Here is a 17,989-nt window from a genome sequence, read left to right on the forward strand (position 1 = left end):
AACGACTAACGTGATTAACCCAGTAGGTTGACCAGGTTTCTATCAAAAGGGTAACATGTTGACTCGCCAAGTCAAAGTTGATCTGGCCTGCCATTGTGTTGGCACATCGTGCCACTAGGTTTACACACACCGCCACAGACTTTTTACACAAAAAATAGAATGTGTATGTGTGATAAAAAGTTAACATGACCTGGCTGCATCAACTACTTGACTCAATTGATTCATCAGTCAATAAGAGCCCAATTGTATTCCAACTCTTTGGGCTGTGTGTGTGCGTGCATGCATGACATAAAAGGTTGATGTGACCTGGCTGAGTCAACAAGTGAATTGAGTCATCACTCAATAATAACTGAAATGAATTCCAAGCCTCTGGTTTTTAAACTTTGCTCAGAATAACCATGCAAATATTGACATTGTTTGGATAACTTCCCATGTTTTGCCACTTTCGTTTTGTGCATGATGAGGTGAATTAGCTGTTATCAATATTGATGACATCTACCTTTTAGTCTATGTCATGAGAACACGACAGAAAAGGTACTGGACACACCATTTTTTTGGATTTTTTATTAAGAACAGTATATAAGAGGATAAGACACGAGAGTGAATTGGAGTATCCTATGACATAGCTTTTAGTTTTACCTGCAATTAAGTTTTCACTCTTACTGAAGGGCATTCTTTCCAATCTAGGCGTTTTGCAGTTGCTTGTCATGTCTTGAGCATCTCACTTGATTTTCTCCTTTTAATTTTAATTTTTACATGATCCCTGCATATGCTCACTATACATGAAGTAACTGAATTTTATATATGTTATACATTTGATATGACTCTTGATAAGGATCATCCCTAGTTTTCTTTTTCCCTTTTCCCTTTCTTGAAATTTCTTTTACTTGATCAGTTTTTGACTGGTGTTATTTGGAGAACTTATCAATTACTATAGTTAACTCTCAGATGTGTAATGTGACCTATGTTTATTTCTTGATGTAGAGGAATCCAGATGGCCAGGCAATTTTAACATCCACAATGATGCCTGAATCTTCAACTAGTGCCCATGATGCACTTGACAAAGATGTTCGTATTCCATTTGGCAGGTCAGCATTGAAAATTTTCCCTTAAGAAAATAGCTACATTTTTTTTCTTAAACAAGATATTTCTTTTTTTAACGTGTTACAAAGCGGAAAAATGCTAATCCACCTTACTTTGCTAGTGTATATGTGTTAGGGACTTAGAGCACACAGGCAACCTGATGTCATAGTTTTGTGTCAGTTAACCTGACTCTTGAGCTGAAGAAACTTTCAATCGATGACCAGTCAAGTTATGCATGACAGTTTTTCAATGTCGCTCCTCTGTCTGTACCTTACAGCTTGATGATAACATGCATAAATTTTACTTTTACTCCTGCCAAATTTTGTGAAACATTTGATTGTTTTATTGGAACAGCATGTTGCTGCATGGCCTCACAGTCTGTGAATCTGAGAACGATCTTGAGGTAAGGGTGAACAGAAATTTCACTTTACATGATACTGAATGTACAACTATGTAATGTGGGTGCTTCTGCAGCCCCAAAACACCCTTGTCGATGTGGTGCGATGCAGGTGTGGGTCCAGCACCTGACACAGCAGAGTTTGGGTCAATAAGAACAAAAAAAAAAGAATCAACCACCTGCTTCTCTTGTAAAAAGAATCAATTATATGCTGCCTTTGTATTACCAATAAGTTTTCATGGGTTATATATATCAAGGTTTTAAAACCCAGTGACTCGGGACTCGACTCGTTCTTTATTGACTCGTGACTCGGCGGGTCAACTCGGTGACTCGGACCGGGTTTTGTTAACTTTTGATTTTAAAAGAAAAACAATATTTAATTTGTCTCAAACCATGTTTTTCAGTAAACAAGAGATGTTTTTTGGCTCCATGCAGAATCTTGGGTTGAACTGAAATAAGGAGATCGTAGCATGTGGATAAATTGTTCATTAATGAGCAATAAGTTGGAAATGTGGAATGAAAGAGCACAATTTATTCCAGTTACATAGATGCCTTTATGCATTAAAAATGCACATGCCTATAAAGAAAAGAGATATTTTTGTTGGATGTGATAAGGCAAGGTGAGGACAATTGGTTCTGATTAAAGGGGTATAGCCTATATGAGATACAAAGAAAATATGAAGTCTCAAAGGACAAGAAAGAAGCACCAAGTAGATGTTGGAACTCTATGGATGTTAAGGCCAAAGTTATGTATGACTTTGTTCCAGTTTCTTGTCTATTATGCCTTCATAAAGATGGGGCAAAGAGGAAAGGTGTGAGGAGAAAACCAAATTCTTCCTTGTTACATAGTCATGTTAGTAAAGTTTAAAGCAAAATATTAAATGCATTTATGCAAAGAAACTGCAAAAAATATAATTGTGTAGAACATAATAAAAGCAGCAATCTACTTGATCATAAAATATTAATTAGCTGTTGTTGAATCTGAAGATTGTCCTGCCTGATGCTTCTAGAAATAGATTCATATCCAATAACATTTACCTTAGATCATAGTCACATATTGTCTTCTTTACATATTGAAGACATTAAGAAAGTAACAACAATATTCTCAATAATATTACAATTTTTTTTATTCTGAAATACTCAAAAAATCAAATTTTAAACATTCCAGAACTCGCCCGAGTCAGGCCGAGTCAAGCCGAGTCAGGCCGAGTCACAGCCGAGTCTAGCTTGCTGGGTTGACTCGCTGGAGAGCCGAGCCGAGCCGAGTCACCGAGTTGACTCGGCGAGTTTTAAAACCTTGATATATATTGTATCTTATAAGCCTTTACAGGAAGTTCTGAACCTGGCAGTGAATTTGACGAGTTGTCTTGGTGTTTTAAATAATTTAATGTGTTTTTTATACACTTAAGGAAAATTATTTTCACGTTTCCTCTCAAATGTGGGATTTACTTATGTTGTTTCTCTCTCTGTGTGTGTGATGACTCTTTCTCAAAAAATGTCAATTTCTTGGTGCTAACATTCAGATAAATTAAGAAATATTGACCCTAACATCCAAATTGGTCTTTTGTCTGAACTACCGACAAATGTGCGATGAAGTTTGGACTAGATTGGCCACAAGAAAATTATCTAATTGAGTTAATGAACTTATGGCTCCATATCATGTTCTATTTTATTTTGGGATGACCTCTTATCAACTATTGTATATGTGTTTTTCCTCTGTTTATTTCCTTTGTTGAGAGGTCTTATTTCCTCTAAAAATGCAAAAAATCTTTGTGCTGATGATCTTTTTCTTGCAGATCTGTTGCCGGGCTGCTAGTGTTCTTTCTCATCTTCTTAAAGATAATTTGCAATGCAAGGAGCGGGTATGGGTCTGATCAGAGATGTATTTCCTCTTTGGATAATCTTGTATTGAAATCGATATGATCATTTTGGTTAAAATGTTTGCAATAAAAATCTTCAGTTCTAAAAAGTAGAGATGAAAACATCCTTTTGAATTGGAGAAGTGAATTCAAGTGTAGAACTGCTCTTTCATTTCTGTGAAGGTTTTTATATAGATTTCTTTGATAGTTAAGTGAATTCAAGTGTAAAACTGCTCTTTCGTTTGTGTGAACATTTATATATAGATTTCATTGATACTTTGTTCTCTGAAAGAACAAACTATTCAGACTATGACAGTGTGGATGCTTTTTTCATTAATTAGCAGGATTGTTCAACTGATGTAGGTTGAGTAGGGTGGTGATTTTGTTTTAGAAATTCCCGTTTGTGTTTTGTGGCAGACTTCCATTCACCATCTTATGAAATCAAAGATCAATATAGATATGTCAAGTTTCGTTGAGTGCTGATTGTTTAAAACTAACCAGATCCAGAGAGGGAAACAAAAAATGGATTCTGAGTGCAGTAATTTTTTTGGACGTTCTTTATTTGGACTATAGTGAGATTTAAAATTCTAGATATTCATGAATCTAGATTTTATTACTTTCATGCTGCGAGAGATCTGAAAGCTCTTAATGCACTTGAATGTATTGGTGTTTGGGAGCTACATCAGACATTTTTTGAAGACATGCATTTTTTTTTATTTTAAAATATGGCTCTATCAATCACTCTCTCTTCTGTCCGTTACTGTTTATTTCTGTATGCTGTATATAAAGCTTAACTTCACACTTTTCACTCAAAAGATGCTTGAAAACATTACACAGGTTTTGCGGATTGAACTTCAAGCTTCAGTTCCATCACTTGTAGCATCAGAGCCACTTATGCACCAAATCATCAAATATTTGGCCCGTTCATCCTCCATCAAAAACAAAGAGAATGAACAGGATATGGGTGGCAGAGATTTATACATCCAGCCAATTATTTTGGGATTATTGATTATATGGTTAGCTGATTGCCCTAGTGCAATCCACTGTTTTCTGTCTTCTCCTGCACATCTCACTTATCTGATAGAGCTCCTCTCAAGCCCTTCTACGAGCATCTTTGTTCATGGATTGGCAGCCATCCTGTTGGGTGAATGTGTGATATATAATAAAGGTCGTGATGACAGTAGAGATGCATTCATGGTTGTTGACACCATTAGTCAAAGGGTTGGCCTGACTGCGTATTTTCTAAAATTTGAAGAACTGAGAAAAAGTCCAATATTTGTCTCAGCAGCATCTAAGATACGATTCTCGAAGCCACTTGCTCGATCTACCACACCAGAGGCTGTTGACACTAATGAGATGCCAGATGAGGATCATAGCAGAGATAACACTGACAGCTTGAAGCTTGACCATCCATTTCTGCATCTGGTGTTTGATCCTGCATTTATCAACTTTGTGAAACAGTTGGAATCAAGTATAAGGGTGAGCATTGTGGAGGTTTTTAGCCATCCTAAGAATAATGTGGCAATTGTGCCAGCAGTGTTGGAACAGAAAAATGGTGAAAGTGATAGGGATTATATAGTGCGGCTCAGGTCATTTGTGGAGAAGCAATGTAACGAAATGCAGGTATATGTCATGCTCAATCCTTTCATATTTGATCTCTACTGTACAAATATGTCATGCTGAATCCTTCTATATTTGACCTCTAGTATGCAACTTGGATGCTCGTCTTCGATGAATGACATCCAATGGGAGGGGGAGATATAACCAAAATCTCTCTCTCTCTCTCTCTGGCTAAATAAAGTAGAACCCAGGCTTTTTCAAGTTGATGCAACTACTTTATGATAGTGTATTAGATGCCCTTGATCATGTGAAAAGAATCCCTTGGGAAAATGTTGTTCACATAAGCTGAACTGTAACTTCACTAATGATTTCTTGATGTTCTCGAAGGATCTTCTCGGCCGCAATGCTGCTTTGGCTGAGGATTTGGCAAAGACAAACGGTGGCAGTGACAGCTCAGCAAATGGTTCTGCTTCTGACCTGAAAGGACCTAGCAGTAGAGAGAGAGCGCAGGTGGAGAACCTTCGACGGGAGATTATGGAATCACGCCAGCGCATCGAGACACTTACCTTAGATAAGGCCAAATTCGAATCCGAAGCATCAACATACAAGCAGATGGTTGCTAAGGTAGATTCTGATCTTAAAAGCCTCTCTGATGCATATAACAGCTTGGAGCAGGCAAATTTCCATCTGGAAGCTGAAGTCAAGACACTGAGAAGCCGCAAGGGGCATGAGCTGCCTGACTTGGAAGCGGTCCATGCTGAGGCTCGGGAGGAAGCTCAAAGGGAAGGCGAGGCCGAGCTGAATGACTTGCTCGTGTGCTTGGGTCAGGAGCAAAGCAAGGTGGAGAGGCTCAGTGCAAGGTTGACAGACTTGGGGGAGGACGTTGATGCATTGCTGGAGGGGATTGGTGAGGAGGCTGGACTGCCAGAAGATGAAGACGACGAAGAATGAACTCTTGCCGCATCTCGGTTTGCATTATTTCTGTTTAATCAGTTGTATTTTAGAGATGTCTGCTGTATATTCAATGTAAAAAAAGGTGGCCATGAAACATCCAATTTGAATGGGGAGTAGAGGGACCAGTTTCTAAATTATACCCAAGGAAAGTCCTGGGTTGGTCCTGCCTGATGTCATCCCTGGCTCCCCAGCGTCTCTTGGACAACGAATTTGGAATTGTTCCTAGATGTTAGTCTCAGGGTGTTGTTTTTCACAAGAATAAAAATGCAATATTTATTCCACCTCACTTGCCAGATTTGAGGGTGGATCTGGTGCAATCACATTGCACGCATTGAGTGTGCTGCTCCACCTGACCGTCCTCCATCTCTAGGGCACATCCCGTTAAGTGTTAACTGTGTGAGCCTCAACAGAAGATGGAGGGCAGATCACGTGCAGCAGCACACTAAAGTGTGCAGTGTGATTGCACCTCATCCGCCGCCCAAAACCTGTAGCCTTGCCACGAGATCAAAGCTGCGTGTATTCCTTGATGGGCAAGGGGGGACTTGGGATTTCTGCAACAAATAACAATATTGATAGCCTTGGAATCCCACTTTTGGGGCTGTGCATCGGTGTAGCCGTGTAGCCTTGTAGGGATGTCAACGGGTCAGATATAACCTGACATCCAACCCGGTAGTTAAATTCAATCTGGATCCGATTAATAATCGGATTCAGGTTTGGTATTTAATTTTGCATTCAAGATTAAAACCAGAATCCGATTAAAGTAACGGGCATACACAAGGCCTAGGGCATCCGCTTTGACCCTCGACATTTCAAATCAGCCCCAAAACATCGATCGTTGCTTCCAGCTTCACCACCGCCTGAGGCTTGTCTCTGGCATCTCCTCCACCTGAGGTATTTCTCTTCGTCCTCTTCCTCTCTTTCTTTCTGTCTTCTTCTTCTTCCTCTCTCTCTCTCTCTCACACACACACACACACGCACCAGGGTTTCTCTTCCCCTATCACTCTCTGCAACTCCCGTGTCTCCTGCACAATCAAACATGACATCATTTTTTCAAGATTTTTTCTTCTTTGCTGTTAAACACAGAAAAATCACTTTTTTATCATTAAAAAGTTTGTCCAGGAAAACTTGTCCTGGATGTTCTTATCACTGATAAATTATCTCGGCTATCAAACACACCCTAAAGCACGATATTTTTACCTATGTTTAATTTAAATATTCAAATTGAAGTTTGGCTGTACCTTTTGATGTATTAAACATATTTTGGAATAGCTGTGGACTTTTAAAAGGTGTGGGACTTCTTTTTTTGGTTTTATTTATTTTAAATAAGACAATTTTACGACACCCTTCATCTCCTTCACTCCTCTACCAGGTCAGAAATCCTATATAAATATGTAGTTAGGTTATATCATGGATTTACGACAAGCTCATGTTATAGATGGAATACCATCTTGTTAGACAAATAAAGTAAGTCCATTGGTGTATGTTTTTCCCTTTTAAGTTCTGTTCGCGGGAGGATAGCTGCGGTAGGAAATATGGAATCCACGAATTTGTAAAAACAGTACGTGGACTTTTTAGAATTAGTAATTTCACTTGCTTTGTGGGAGTGAAGTAATCGGGCAACATATTGTCATTTTCTACATTAGGACATATTTGAAACAGAAAATAGCGGTATTGTCCTTGCAAATCGTGAAATACCTAGCAGTTTGACAAAATCCTTCGCATATCTAAAATTATAGATGCCTGACATTTTTAGGATATTTTTGCCCTTTGCACGTGCAGACCTGCCAAGGCTTGCAAGGTATAAAGGTACGATGTAGGAAGTTCACAACCTTTCAATTAAAAAATGTACACAACCTTTCAATAAAAAAGAGATTCTACAAACATGGGCAAATACAACACGACATTCGCGAATATAACTTGCAGACCTCACTTAAGTAAATACTTCTCAAGGTGATATTTGCATGTGTGACATTTGCAGTCACTTGTTATGATTGTCTTCAGTGTTCTCACTCTGATGAGACCTCCACAAATACAATACTGCATTCACAAATACAGTATGACCTTTGCGAATATAACCTACGAACCTCCTTTAAGTAAATACTCCTCGAGAAGATCTATAAATGTCTGTTGACATTCACAAATACTTGTTCATAATTTGATGAGACCTTCACAAATATTGCACGACATTTGTGAATATAACCTGCAAACCTCACTTAAGTAAATATTTCTCAAGGAGCTTCACAAATGTCTACTGACATTCGCAAATATCAATTGCAAATGTTCTCGATTTTCAGACACTGATGCGACTTCTGCAAATACAGTATGACCTTCACGAAAATAACATGTGCACATCTTTTAAGTAAATACTCCTCGAGGAGGTCTACAAATGTATACTAACATTCGCAAATACCTATTGTGAATGTTCTTGACTTTCACATGCTTGTTGATTCATATATAAAGTCATTCCAGTATTTTTTTTTGTTAGAGCCCTTACTCTTTTCTCTCTAGAACTCTAACCTTTTTTTTCTCTCATTTGCGGCAATTTCTGTGAAATTATCTTGCAACATCCTGTTGGTCAACTTCTACATCTTTCGGTTAGGTCTTAAAGTGAGTTGTATATATAGTTTTCTTGCATTCTTAAGTTATATATATATATATATATATATATATATATATATATATAATACGACCTTTTGTATTTGGTTGTTGCTATATAAGATTTATGTATGTTTGCCTTTGTTTTATTTAATATTTGGCACATGAATTTTTGTTTAGGATTTACTATGTTAGGGGTTTTCATAAATATATGTATTTGTTGACGTAGATGATTTATGCTTGTTTTCTTATCTTTTATTTAATATTTGGTGGTTTTGTCTTAAGGTAATGGGGTTAGGGTTGATTGTGCACAAAGATTTAATTAGTCGGATGCGGTTGGAGTTGACTACGCACAAGCAGTCAATATGGGTTATAGTTTTTATAGGTAGTTGGTTTTTAGAGTAATTGTTGTAAGTAGCTATTTTCATTCTAAATTAAAATTTAAATTCTAAATTGAAATATAAATTCTAAATTAAAATATAAATTTAGATTCAAGTTTTATATGAAAATCTAAACTCAACCCAAAATCAAATTTAAATTAAAAAATGAATTTGGGTCCATATTCATTATTTAAATTCTAATCCAAGCCCATAATTACAATTCAAATCTAAACTCATGATTCAAATTTTATTCAAAGTTTAAAATTCATATAAAAATCAAATTCAAACTCAAATTAGTTGAAGTCCAAATTCAAAGCTTAAAATTTAAAATGCAAGTTTAAGTAGAAATTCTTCAAAATACAAAGTTCATAATCTAGATATCCTTTATGTAAAATTCAGTTTCAATTTCAACTCCAAACTCATAATTCAATTATAATCTTATAAACTAGTTATCTTAAACATTCAATTCACAATTTAAAGTTTATTTGAAATGCAAACTCAAATTAACACCAAAGTAATCAATGAATTGCAATAATAAAACTAGTTATCTTACAAACATATTTCACACATGCATATACACAAACACATACATGGAAATTTAATGAATATATGTTTATACTCATTCTAGATATCTTAAAAATATGTTCCACACGTATACGGCAAATTAATCAATAAATTTCTTATTCAAAATAGTGATATTATATAATGCTTCACACACACACACACACACACACACACACACACACACACACATATATATATATATATATATATATATATATATATATATATATATTAAAGATTAAATTGCAAGAATCAACACAAATACATATATATGATAATTTAATGAATGATTGAATATAATATTGAAATTGATTGCAAACATCTGACAAACATATTACACATAATAACTAATGAATAAAGTACATGTCTATATGCATTGAATCATCTTTGCCACTGCGACCTTTTTCTCGATGCATGCACTTTCTCCTCCAAGTGTTGATTTTTCACCTCCTTATACTCCTCAACATCCTCTTGCACACTCTCCACCTCAACCTTATCCTTTTGTTGAGGTACTTCCTCTACAAAAGTACCCTCACTCTCCTCCTTCGACCGAGGACCATCAACATCATTCACCACCTTAGCATCTCAACCTTCTATCTTCTCCAAAATCTTCTTTGCCTCAGCTATGACATCCTTCTCTTGTTGAGGTACCTCTTCCAACCTTTCTACCCTTACCGTGTCCACACTAACCCTCTGCATCTCACCATTGCCACTGTAGGTGACCACGTCTCCTACTTCCTCTAGCCAGACATTGAGGTTAGCAATAATCATAGAATAAGTCAATGGTTTCTTCAACTTCTTCACCACTGACTGCACACATGAATCTTCCTCCTTAGATGCTTTCAATACGAGCAACATGATTTTGGCCACATGCTCCTCAATCTTTTCTTTTGTAATACTTTTGGTCACTAAAGGTATTGGTTGCTTCTTATTTGAGTGTAGCTTTTAGGGTCTCATCTTACTCATTGCATTTATTATGGTATATATCAGACACATACCTTTGGCCGTAAAATAGGTTCCCTCTCTATCCACATGTCAAGCCTCCTCTGCACCCTATTGTAGGACCGATCAACCATTGTGTAAGCTATCAATTATTGTTTTTGCTATATTTCATCAGTAGGTGTTGGTGTAGGTGTTGTTGCTTTCATGATAATTTCTTCAATCGTTATTTTATAATCAAATAAAAATTTGCCTAATCATATGCATTGCAAGAAAATGAAGTAGATAACAATTATTCATTAAAATGGAGACGAATGGTTCACTATTGTACTTTTATTTTTCAATTTTCTTTTTTAGATAAAATACAATCATCTAAACAAGAGATTAGTCTTAATATCAATATGTATAACATCTCATGATCATGAAACAATAGGGATAAAAAATAATTTATACTAAACTAAAAAAAATGCTAAAAAGTAATGAAAAAAAAAATCATGACATTGATTGATTCACTATGGTTTTAATTATATAAAATATGATAGGACCAAATACCTTTTGCCAACTTTCAGAAATTCTTCCTTGTGTAAATTTTTTTATAAGGGGTTCTACGAAAAAGTATAGGCTCATAAGCATGAAGATGGCTTAGAAACAACTATATTCAACAAATTTAATGATAAAAAATCTAATGAATACACTTTTCAGAAACAATAAATTTCATGATCAATGCACTAAATACAAATTTTATGTAGTATAAAGCTCGTGATCATATTAGAGAAATAACAATATGAAAATGAAGGCATACCAAATTACGAAAACACAATGAGAAACGGAGACTCAATGAATTAAACAAATAAAAAAATAGAATAGGTTATTGAACATGCAAAGATAACTTGAGAATCATGCAATCTTTTCGCAAAATAACTGATTCATGCCAATGTTCAATTAAAATAACTAATTCATGCCAAAAAAATTTAAAAATAATTGTCGCAGCCATTAAAGATGTGCATACCGAAATATCTCATTGCCGATGATATTTCATACGCTCAAAAAGTCATCGATGAAGTGCCGTCGAAAAGTTTTGTCAAGAGAAACACAGTGAAGCAAAAGGAGTTGGGGACCACAACAAAGTCCTAAAACGTGAATCGTTGCTTTTGAAAAAATAAAGTTTCACATTTAATACTTGTACGAACATTCGCAAAAACATAGGAGATTTGCATTTAAGTCTTGAGAAAAGTTGTGAATCTCATGTCCAATGTGCGAATATTTAAAAAGTCTGCAAATAAAGCACATAATCCACATATAGAGATGATGTTCACGAATCATCTTGCGAACGTCATGAGGATGTCCTCAAATGAGTGAGGACATTCACAACAGGTATTTACGAATGTCAACAGACATTTGCGAACCTTCTCAAGGAGTATTTACTTAAAAGAGGTTTGTAGGTTATATTCGCAAAGGTCGTATTGTATTTGCGAATATAGTTCTGTTTTTGTGGAGGTCTCATCAAAGTGTGAACATCGGGGACATTCACAACAGGTAACTGTGAATGTCACACACATTAGAGGAGTTTCTTGAAGAGTATTTACTTAAGTGAGGTTCACAGGTTATATTCACGATGATCGTATTGTATTTGCAAATATTATATTGTATTTGCGGATGTTTGCAAATTCTTTTTTTTATTGAAATATTGTGAACTTCCTATAACATACCTATATATCTCGTGAACCTAAGTAGGTATGCCTGTGTGAAGAAAAAAGATCCTAAAAAAGTCGAGCTGCTGTGATTTTGGATTGCGAGGACAATACAGCTATTTTTCGTATTTGAAAAGTGCAAAACAGCTTGAATAGCCATTGCTAGCTATGTAAGTGGGTAGTTGTGGATTTAGTTGAATTTGGTAGGAGTCGACATAAATGTCGGTAATTACCACCTCCTCATGAAAGCAGTTGGTTTGGTTTGAGGAATGAATGAGTTTTGATGACATTTGAATGCCATGGCAGTTACCACGATTTCTATAACACCTTCCCCGAAACAATTTTGATAGCTGTGTAATGCTCATCTCCTCTCTGGCATCTTCCAACAGTGGGCTGCCAAACATAGCCTTAGTCAAGTTGGAAGATGCTACCTCTCCTGCCCTAACTACCCCCCTCTCCCCCATGGAATTCAAAACCAAGATCCTTAAGTTATTATTAATGTATGTTGGTGGCAAATAGTGTGCTATTTATTTGTTAGTCATGATAAAAATGCACAGAAACTGAAGCTTTACACATGCATTAAAGAAAGTTGGTTCTAAAATTTGGTGTGACAAAGGTACACACTTAAGCCAATCTAATAATGAGAAGCAAGAAAATTATCATATTATGATAAACGATCATGCATTACAAGAATGCTTAAAGTTTCTATGCCTAAAGTTTATGACACAACAAAATAGGCTGTTTGAGGAATATATCGCTAGTAGAATTTTTACAAGCTAGATGAAGGGTTGACAAGCTAACGGAGCTTTATTTTTTTATAAAGAAGATTACTATGATCATCAATTTTTTATGAAGCTAGATGAAGGGTTGACAATGTTGAACAGCTAAAAAGTATCGTGAAAAATAATCGAGGATGAATTTATCAAAATAGATGTATAAAATAACAAACAAAAAATTAAAATAAATATATCAAAGTACTGTCAATAAAAAAGTTAAAGAATGTCATTTAAGATGGTTTAGTTTATCGGGTGAAAACATATCACAACACTAATAATAAAGTTGATACAGTATCAATATATAATAATAGAAAAGGTACAAGTCTTTAAAGAAAATATGCAAGATTGTGGTTGTAATAATTGTTGTAAACATGGTTATATAAATTTGTTTCTAAAATCTTTCAATAAATGCTTATTAAGTGTGGTGGTTAGTGTTTTTATTTTATTTTAGAGAGGTCAATAGTTCATCATTGTAATCAATAGACCCTTTTATATTAAAATATATTTTGTTCACAACCCTTAGGTCAAACCTTGTTCAGACTTCTGAAAATAGGGTAAATTAGTAATTCACCCCATAAGTTAAAAGGTAAATGATAAATTTAAAATATGAGTTAGTGATAACCCAAAAACAACACAAAAAATGTGGTTCAAAACAAATTTGTCAAAATTTGTATGGGGTTTTAATTGATTTTCAAAATGATTGAGAGAATTGGCTGATTCAGACTCTTGACAACAATGGTAAACTTTCTGTCGATCTCCCTTAAGGTAAGCACCATGGATTTAAGTAACTTTCTTTTACCATTATTACGTAATGAAACCTTTATATTCTCTCTTTTGTTGGATCATCAATAGGGATGCACAACGAGTCGAGCTAGCTCAGGCTCGGCTCGAACTCATTCGAAAAAATAAGTGAGTCGAGCTTGAAGAAGGGTTCAGGCTCTGTACATGCAAACGAGCTGAGCTTGAATAGGCAGTCCAGATCGAATCGGTAAGCCCGATTATACTCAGCTCATGTAATTAAAAAAAAAATAGATTTATATATGTAGGTATTTTGTTCAAAATGTTAACACAAAAAAGGCTCCTACCCTCAAAGACAAGGCATTGTTCAAAAAAGTGTTTTACACAAATTTTAAAAAGTTTAAAATATTTTTAAAATAAAGGTTTTCATCTCGAATCGAACTGATATCGAGCCATGGTTGTTTAAGCTCGCTTGATCACGATCTGAACTTAAACAATCAATTTTTCTTCACGAGCCAAGCCGAGCCAGAACATAAGGTGACGTGCACTAGCTGCTCCTACCAGACAAGCAGAGCACCCCGTTGGTCTCACAATGCCTAGTTGCTGGAATGAACAGTCTCCTTTTTCCAGCTTTTTGTTTCGGTCTTTAGAGGAGCCCAATCCTTTGAAAAGGATGGGGATGGGGGTGGGGCAGGGCCTCCAACCATGATCTCAGACTCTCTTTTTCTTCTCATTCTCACTACTCGATCGTCCATCACCATTAGGATCTCCCAGATCCCAAGGTATCAAAGGCGAGCGGTTACAGGGGAGGATCCAAAATCCAATGAGACTCGGCTTGTTTTTTTTTTTTACTCAGAGAAACCACTCCAGGTGTAGACCTAGCTGCGCTGACTCAGCCTGCCGTACTTACGATCTCTGTCCATGTCAGCATAAAACTCCAAGGGCTTATTCCTCGACCCCAGGGAGTCACCAAGCTTCGGTTGGTGCCCATGGGATTTGAACCTAGATTGTCCGTCAAACGGTCTAGGCCCCATCCCACTACACCAAACCCCTTAATGAGACTCTCAGTTTTGAAGAAAGCAAAGTTACCACCTTTTGATACAGGGGTGTCAACCGGTCCGGTTTACCCGGACCAAATCTTATAGGGTCCGGGTATAGTGATAAATAAGAAGACTCAATTAAGACAGGTCTAGACCCAAAGGTCAAATTAATACATGGATTCAAGTATAGTTTGTGAAATTTTATACCATACCCGGGCCTGACCCAAGTACCGATTAAGACCCACAAATTTTCAATGTAAAAATGATAAAAAAATTATTTTACCAGGTATGATCCCTGTCTGGCTAATGTAGTTCTTATCAGGTCCGAGTTTGGTTTCTCTTATAGTGGATCCAATTAGACCCAGTCTGGACCCATTACCATACCCAAAAATCAGGTCCAGGTCTGGTTCCACCTGAGTCGGAACCAAACCTGACCCATTGATACCACTACTTCCTCTTTGCTCCATCTATTGATACCACTACTTCCTCTTTGCTCCATCTCCAAGTTTTCCATCTTCGCATGAACCTCAACTTAAACAAAATCATAATTTTTTTTTTCGGAGAAGTGATAATGAGGATAAACTTGAATGTGACTCCCTCTGTCTCTACAAGGCTATTTATTTTTCTTGGTGTAAAACATACTTGATTACCCTGACCATAGTTATCAGTACAAGAAACCAGTTCTCATAATCATATCGAATCGCCCCATTTGCATTGAATCGACTCAAAATCCACTGTAAAGTGAGCCGATTCGGTTTAATTATTTTTATATTTTAATGGGTTTGTTTTTTTTAACGATACGTGTGATGAAAAGTTGACCGATTCAACTCTATTCGGTTCCGAGTCTGAATCAGCCAATTCTCTGAATCATTTCGAAAATGGATTAAGATCCGATACGGATTTCGACAACATTGATTTAAACCACATCTAAAAAAACAAATAAAACTCCATCTTTTTCAAAAAAATTGTGTTCTTTTGAGGGAAACGTTCGTAATACATGAATTTATATTAAAAAACACTTTTTCAAAAAAACTTATAGATCCAATTGGATCGGATCTTGAGTTTGGATCACAATGATTCTTGAAATTGAAACTCATAATTCTTATACTAAAACTTGATTTGTAAGAAAAAAAAAATTCATGCATGTCTGTTTTCTCTCACCCTGTTTAATAAAACTAAAATTGAATTAAACCCGGATATAGCATATACTGTTCGTCAATTTTTTTTATAGCCTATTTTTGGGCCATATTTTTTACCTTTCAAATTTTATATCGATAAATTCAGTATTTAATGAATTTTTGACTTTTTAAATTAAAATTTGCTAACTGTGACCTTGACTCTGTGTCGCGGGCACACGCTATTTTGATGAGTCCGGTTCAGGTGCAATCACATGGCACAAAATTTGTGCATTAAGCACCTGGTTGCCCTCCATCAGGCCTTGGGCCCCACAATTGACAGGCCCTGTCCCCAAGGTATCTTGGAGGGTGATCAGGTGCTTAATGCACACATATTTGTGCAATCATATTGCACCTGATCTTTTCACCTATTTTGATGTGTGTCCCTAGTGACAGGACATGGACACGGACACATATGAACAATATTTTAATGATTTTAAGTATTATTTTTATAAAAATATATTTTATAATATTAAAAATTTGCTTTTTATTGATTAAAAATTAAAATATTTGGTGACCTAGTGATATCTTTTTCATAAAAAATTTTAAACATTCAAGTCGTACCCGCATCCACGTGTCCGCATGTGTTTGTGACAGCCCTTGCCTCAGGCATAGCATATAGGGATGTCAAGGGGCTGGATTCGGGTCGGATTTAGGCAGTACCGAATTAGACTTAATCGATCTAACCTAATCAGATTAGGATTTGAATTTGGAGTCAGATGGAAAGAGATAGAATCAAATCCGGATCCGACTATTTCAAACCCGGATATTTACACTTAATCGGATTTAAATTCAGATTTCAATGAAAAATTAATACCCAATCCGAATCTGATTTTTAACAAGATTTGAATTGGCTGGTCAGATTCGGGTTGGATATGGAGTTTCATTCAATCCGTTAGCATCCCTTTCAGAATTTGTCGTTGATGAACTGGAGGTCATCATGTATCAATGGGTCGGGTTTGGAAGCAGATCAGGTCATGCTGAAAATGAGCGTTTTTGCTCATGCTGACATCGTGGCCATCCGATTTGCATTTTAAAAAGCTCAAAAGTCAACAAAACCACGTGGCATTCATCCAAAATGCAAACAGACGGCCACGATGTCTGCATGAGCAAAAACGCTCATTTTCAGCATGACCTGCTTCCGTCGGGTTTGACCCAAACCTTTCGTGTACCAAACCCTGCAGGTACAGAGTTTGGTGATAAATAAGAAGGCCCGGACAGAAGGCTTCGATTAATATAGGGATCCTCCGGTTACGGTTTGTAAAATTTCATACCAGACTTGAGCCCGACCCTATTTACAATTAAGATCCGTAATTTTTCAATGTAAAAATGATAAAAAAAAAATTTATTTTATCAGGTATGATATGGAAAGAAAAATCAACATATTGCTTAAGTAGCTTACCCTTTGGACTTTTTTTTGAAGAAGGTTATGTTAGTAACATGTTTACTTATATTAGGGTTCAAAGCCCTACGAGCTCTATGGTTGGAGGATTTGAGAATTCCTCCTATTTATTCTAAAACTTTTCACTACCTGCTTCGTAGAATTCAAGTTGAGAGAGATAAATTGAACAAGTATGATCGTTCCTTATTGCGATGTACTATTAAACCAAAATTGAAGTTATTCTTAAAAAAAACTATGGAAGAGCGGTTTATGAGTGTCTCCGTGGCGGATGGCAATGGATCGGGGCGGGGGTAGGGGCAGGGGAGAAGGTCTCTACCCCTGCCCCGTCTCAAAATTTGAACCTCCATCCCCTCACGGGTTTGGATTTTAACCTCCATCCACGTTTCATGTCTATCATGCCTGGTCCAAATGAGGGTGAGGCGGGGCCCATTTTCCTTCGGTTCATTGCCATCCCCTAGAAGGATATGGGACGGGACAAAGCAAGGCCGGGATTGAGACAGAGATGGGATGGGTCGGAGGAAAGTGTAAGTCGATCCCTGCTTTCATCCTTGCATGAGTTTTGATTTTAACCTTCATCCCCGTTTCATGTCTTTCATCCCCGGTCCAAACGAGGTGAGGCGGGGAGGGGCTCCATTCCCCCCTGGTTCATGTCATCTTTACAAGATCCGGGTATAGTTTTTCTTATGGTGGGCTCGATTAGACCCAGGTCCGGACCCGATACCGTAATCTTAAATTAGGTCTGGGTGGTTCTACCTGGGTCCAAACCAAACCAAACCCGACACCTGGGTCCGAACGAAAACCGTCATAATTTGGTTTAAACAGAAAGTAACGTCAGA

At 36.6% G+C, this 17,989-nt stretch overlaps 1 protein-coding gene across 1 annotated transcript in view; it reads left to right on the plus strand.

Annotated features, from left to right (window-relative positions):
- The window catches only part of LOC149839822 (golgin candidate 6-like), a 50,859-nt gene extending 44,725 nt beyond the window's left edge, over positions 1–6,134 (plus strand). The window contains exons 15-19 of the mRNA XM_090002833.1: positions 985–1,088; positions 1,438–1,486; positions 3,277–3,342; positions 4,177–4,962; positions 5,287–6,134. Of these exons, the coding sequence (XP_089858959.1) occupies positions 985–1,088; positions 1,438–1,486; positions 3,277–3,342; positions 4,177–4,962; positions 5,287–5,850 (1,569 nt within the window). The 3' untranslated portion in view covers positions 5,851–6,134. The remainder of the gene's footprint in view (positions 1–984; positions 1,089–1,437; positions 1,487–3,276; positions 3,343–4,176; positions 4,963–5,286) is intronic.
- The last annotated feature ends 11,855 nt before the right edge of the window (positions 6,135–17,989 follow it).

This window comes from Nuphar pumila, chromosome 4, assembly GCF_984573655.1.
Source record: "Nuphar pumila chromosome 4, dmNupPumi1.hap1.1, whole genome shotgun sequence".
Taxonomy (NCBI): Eukaryota; Viridiplantae; Streptophyta; class Magnoliopsida; order Nymphaeales; family Nymphaeaceae; genus Nuphar; species Nuphar pumila.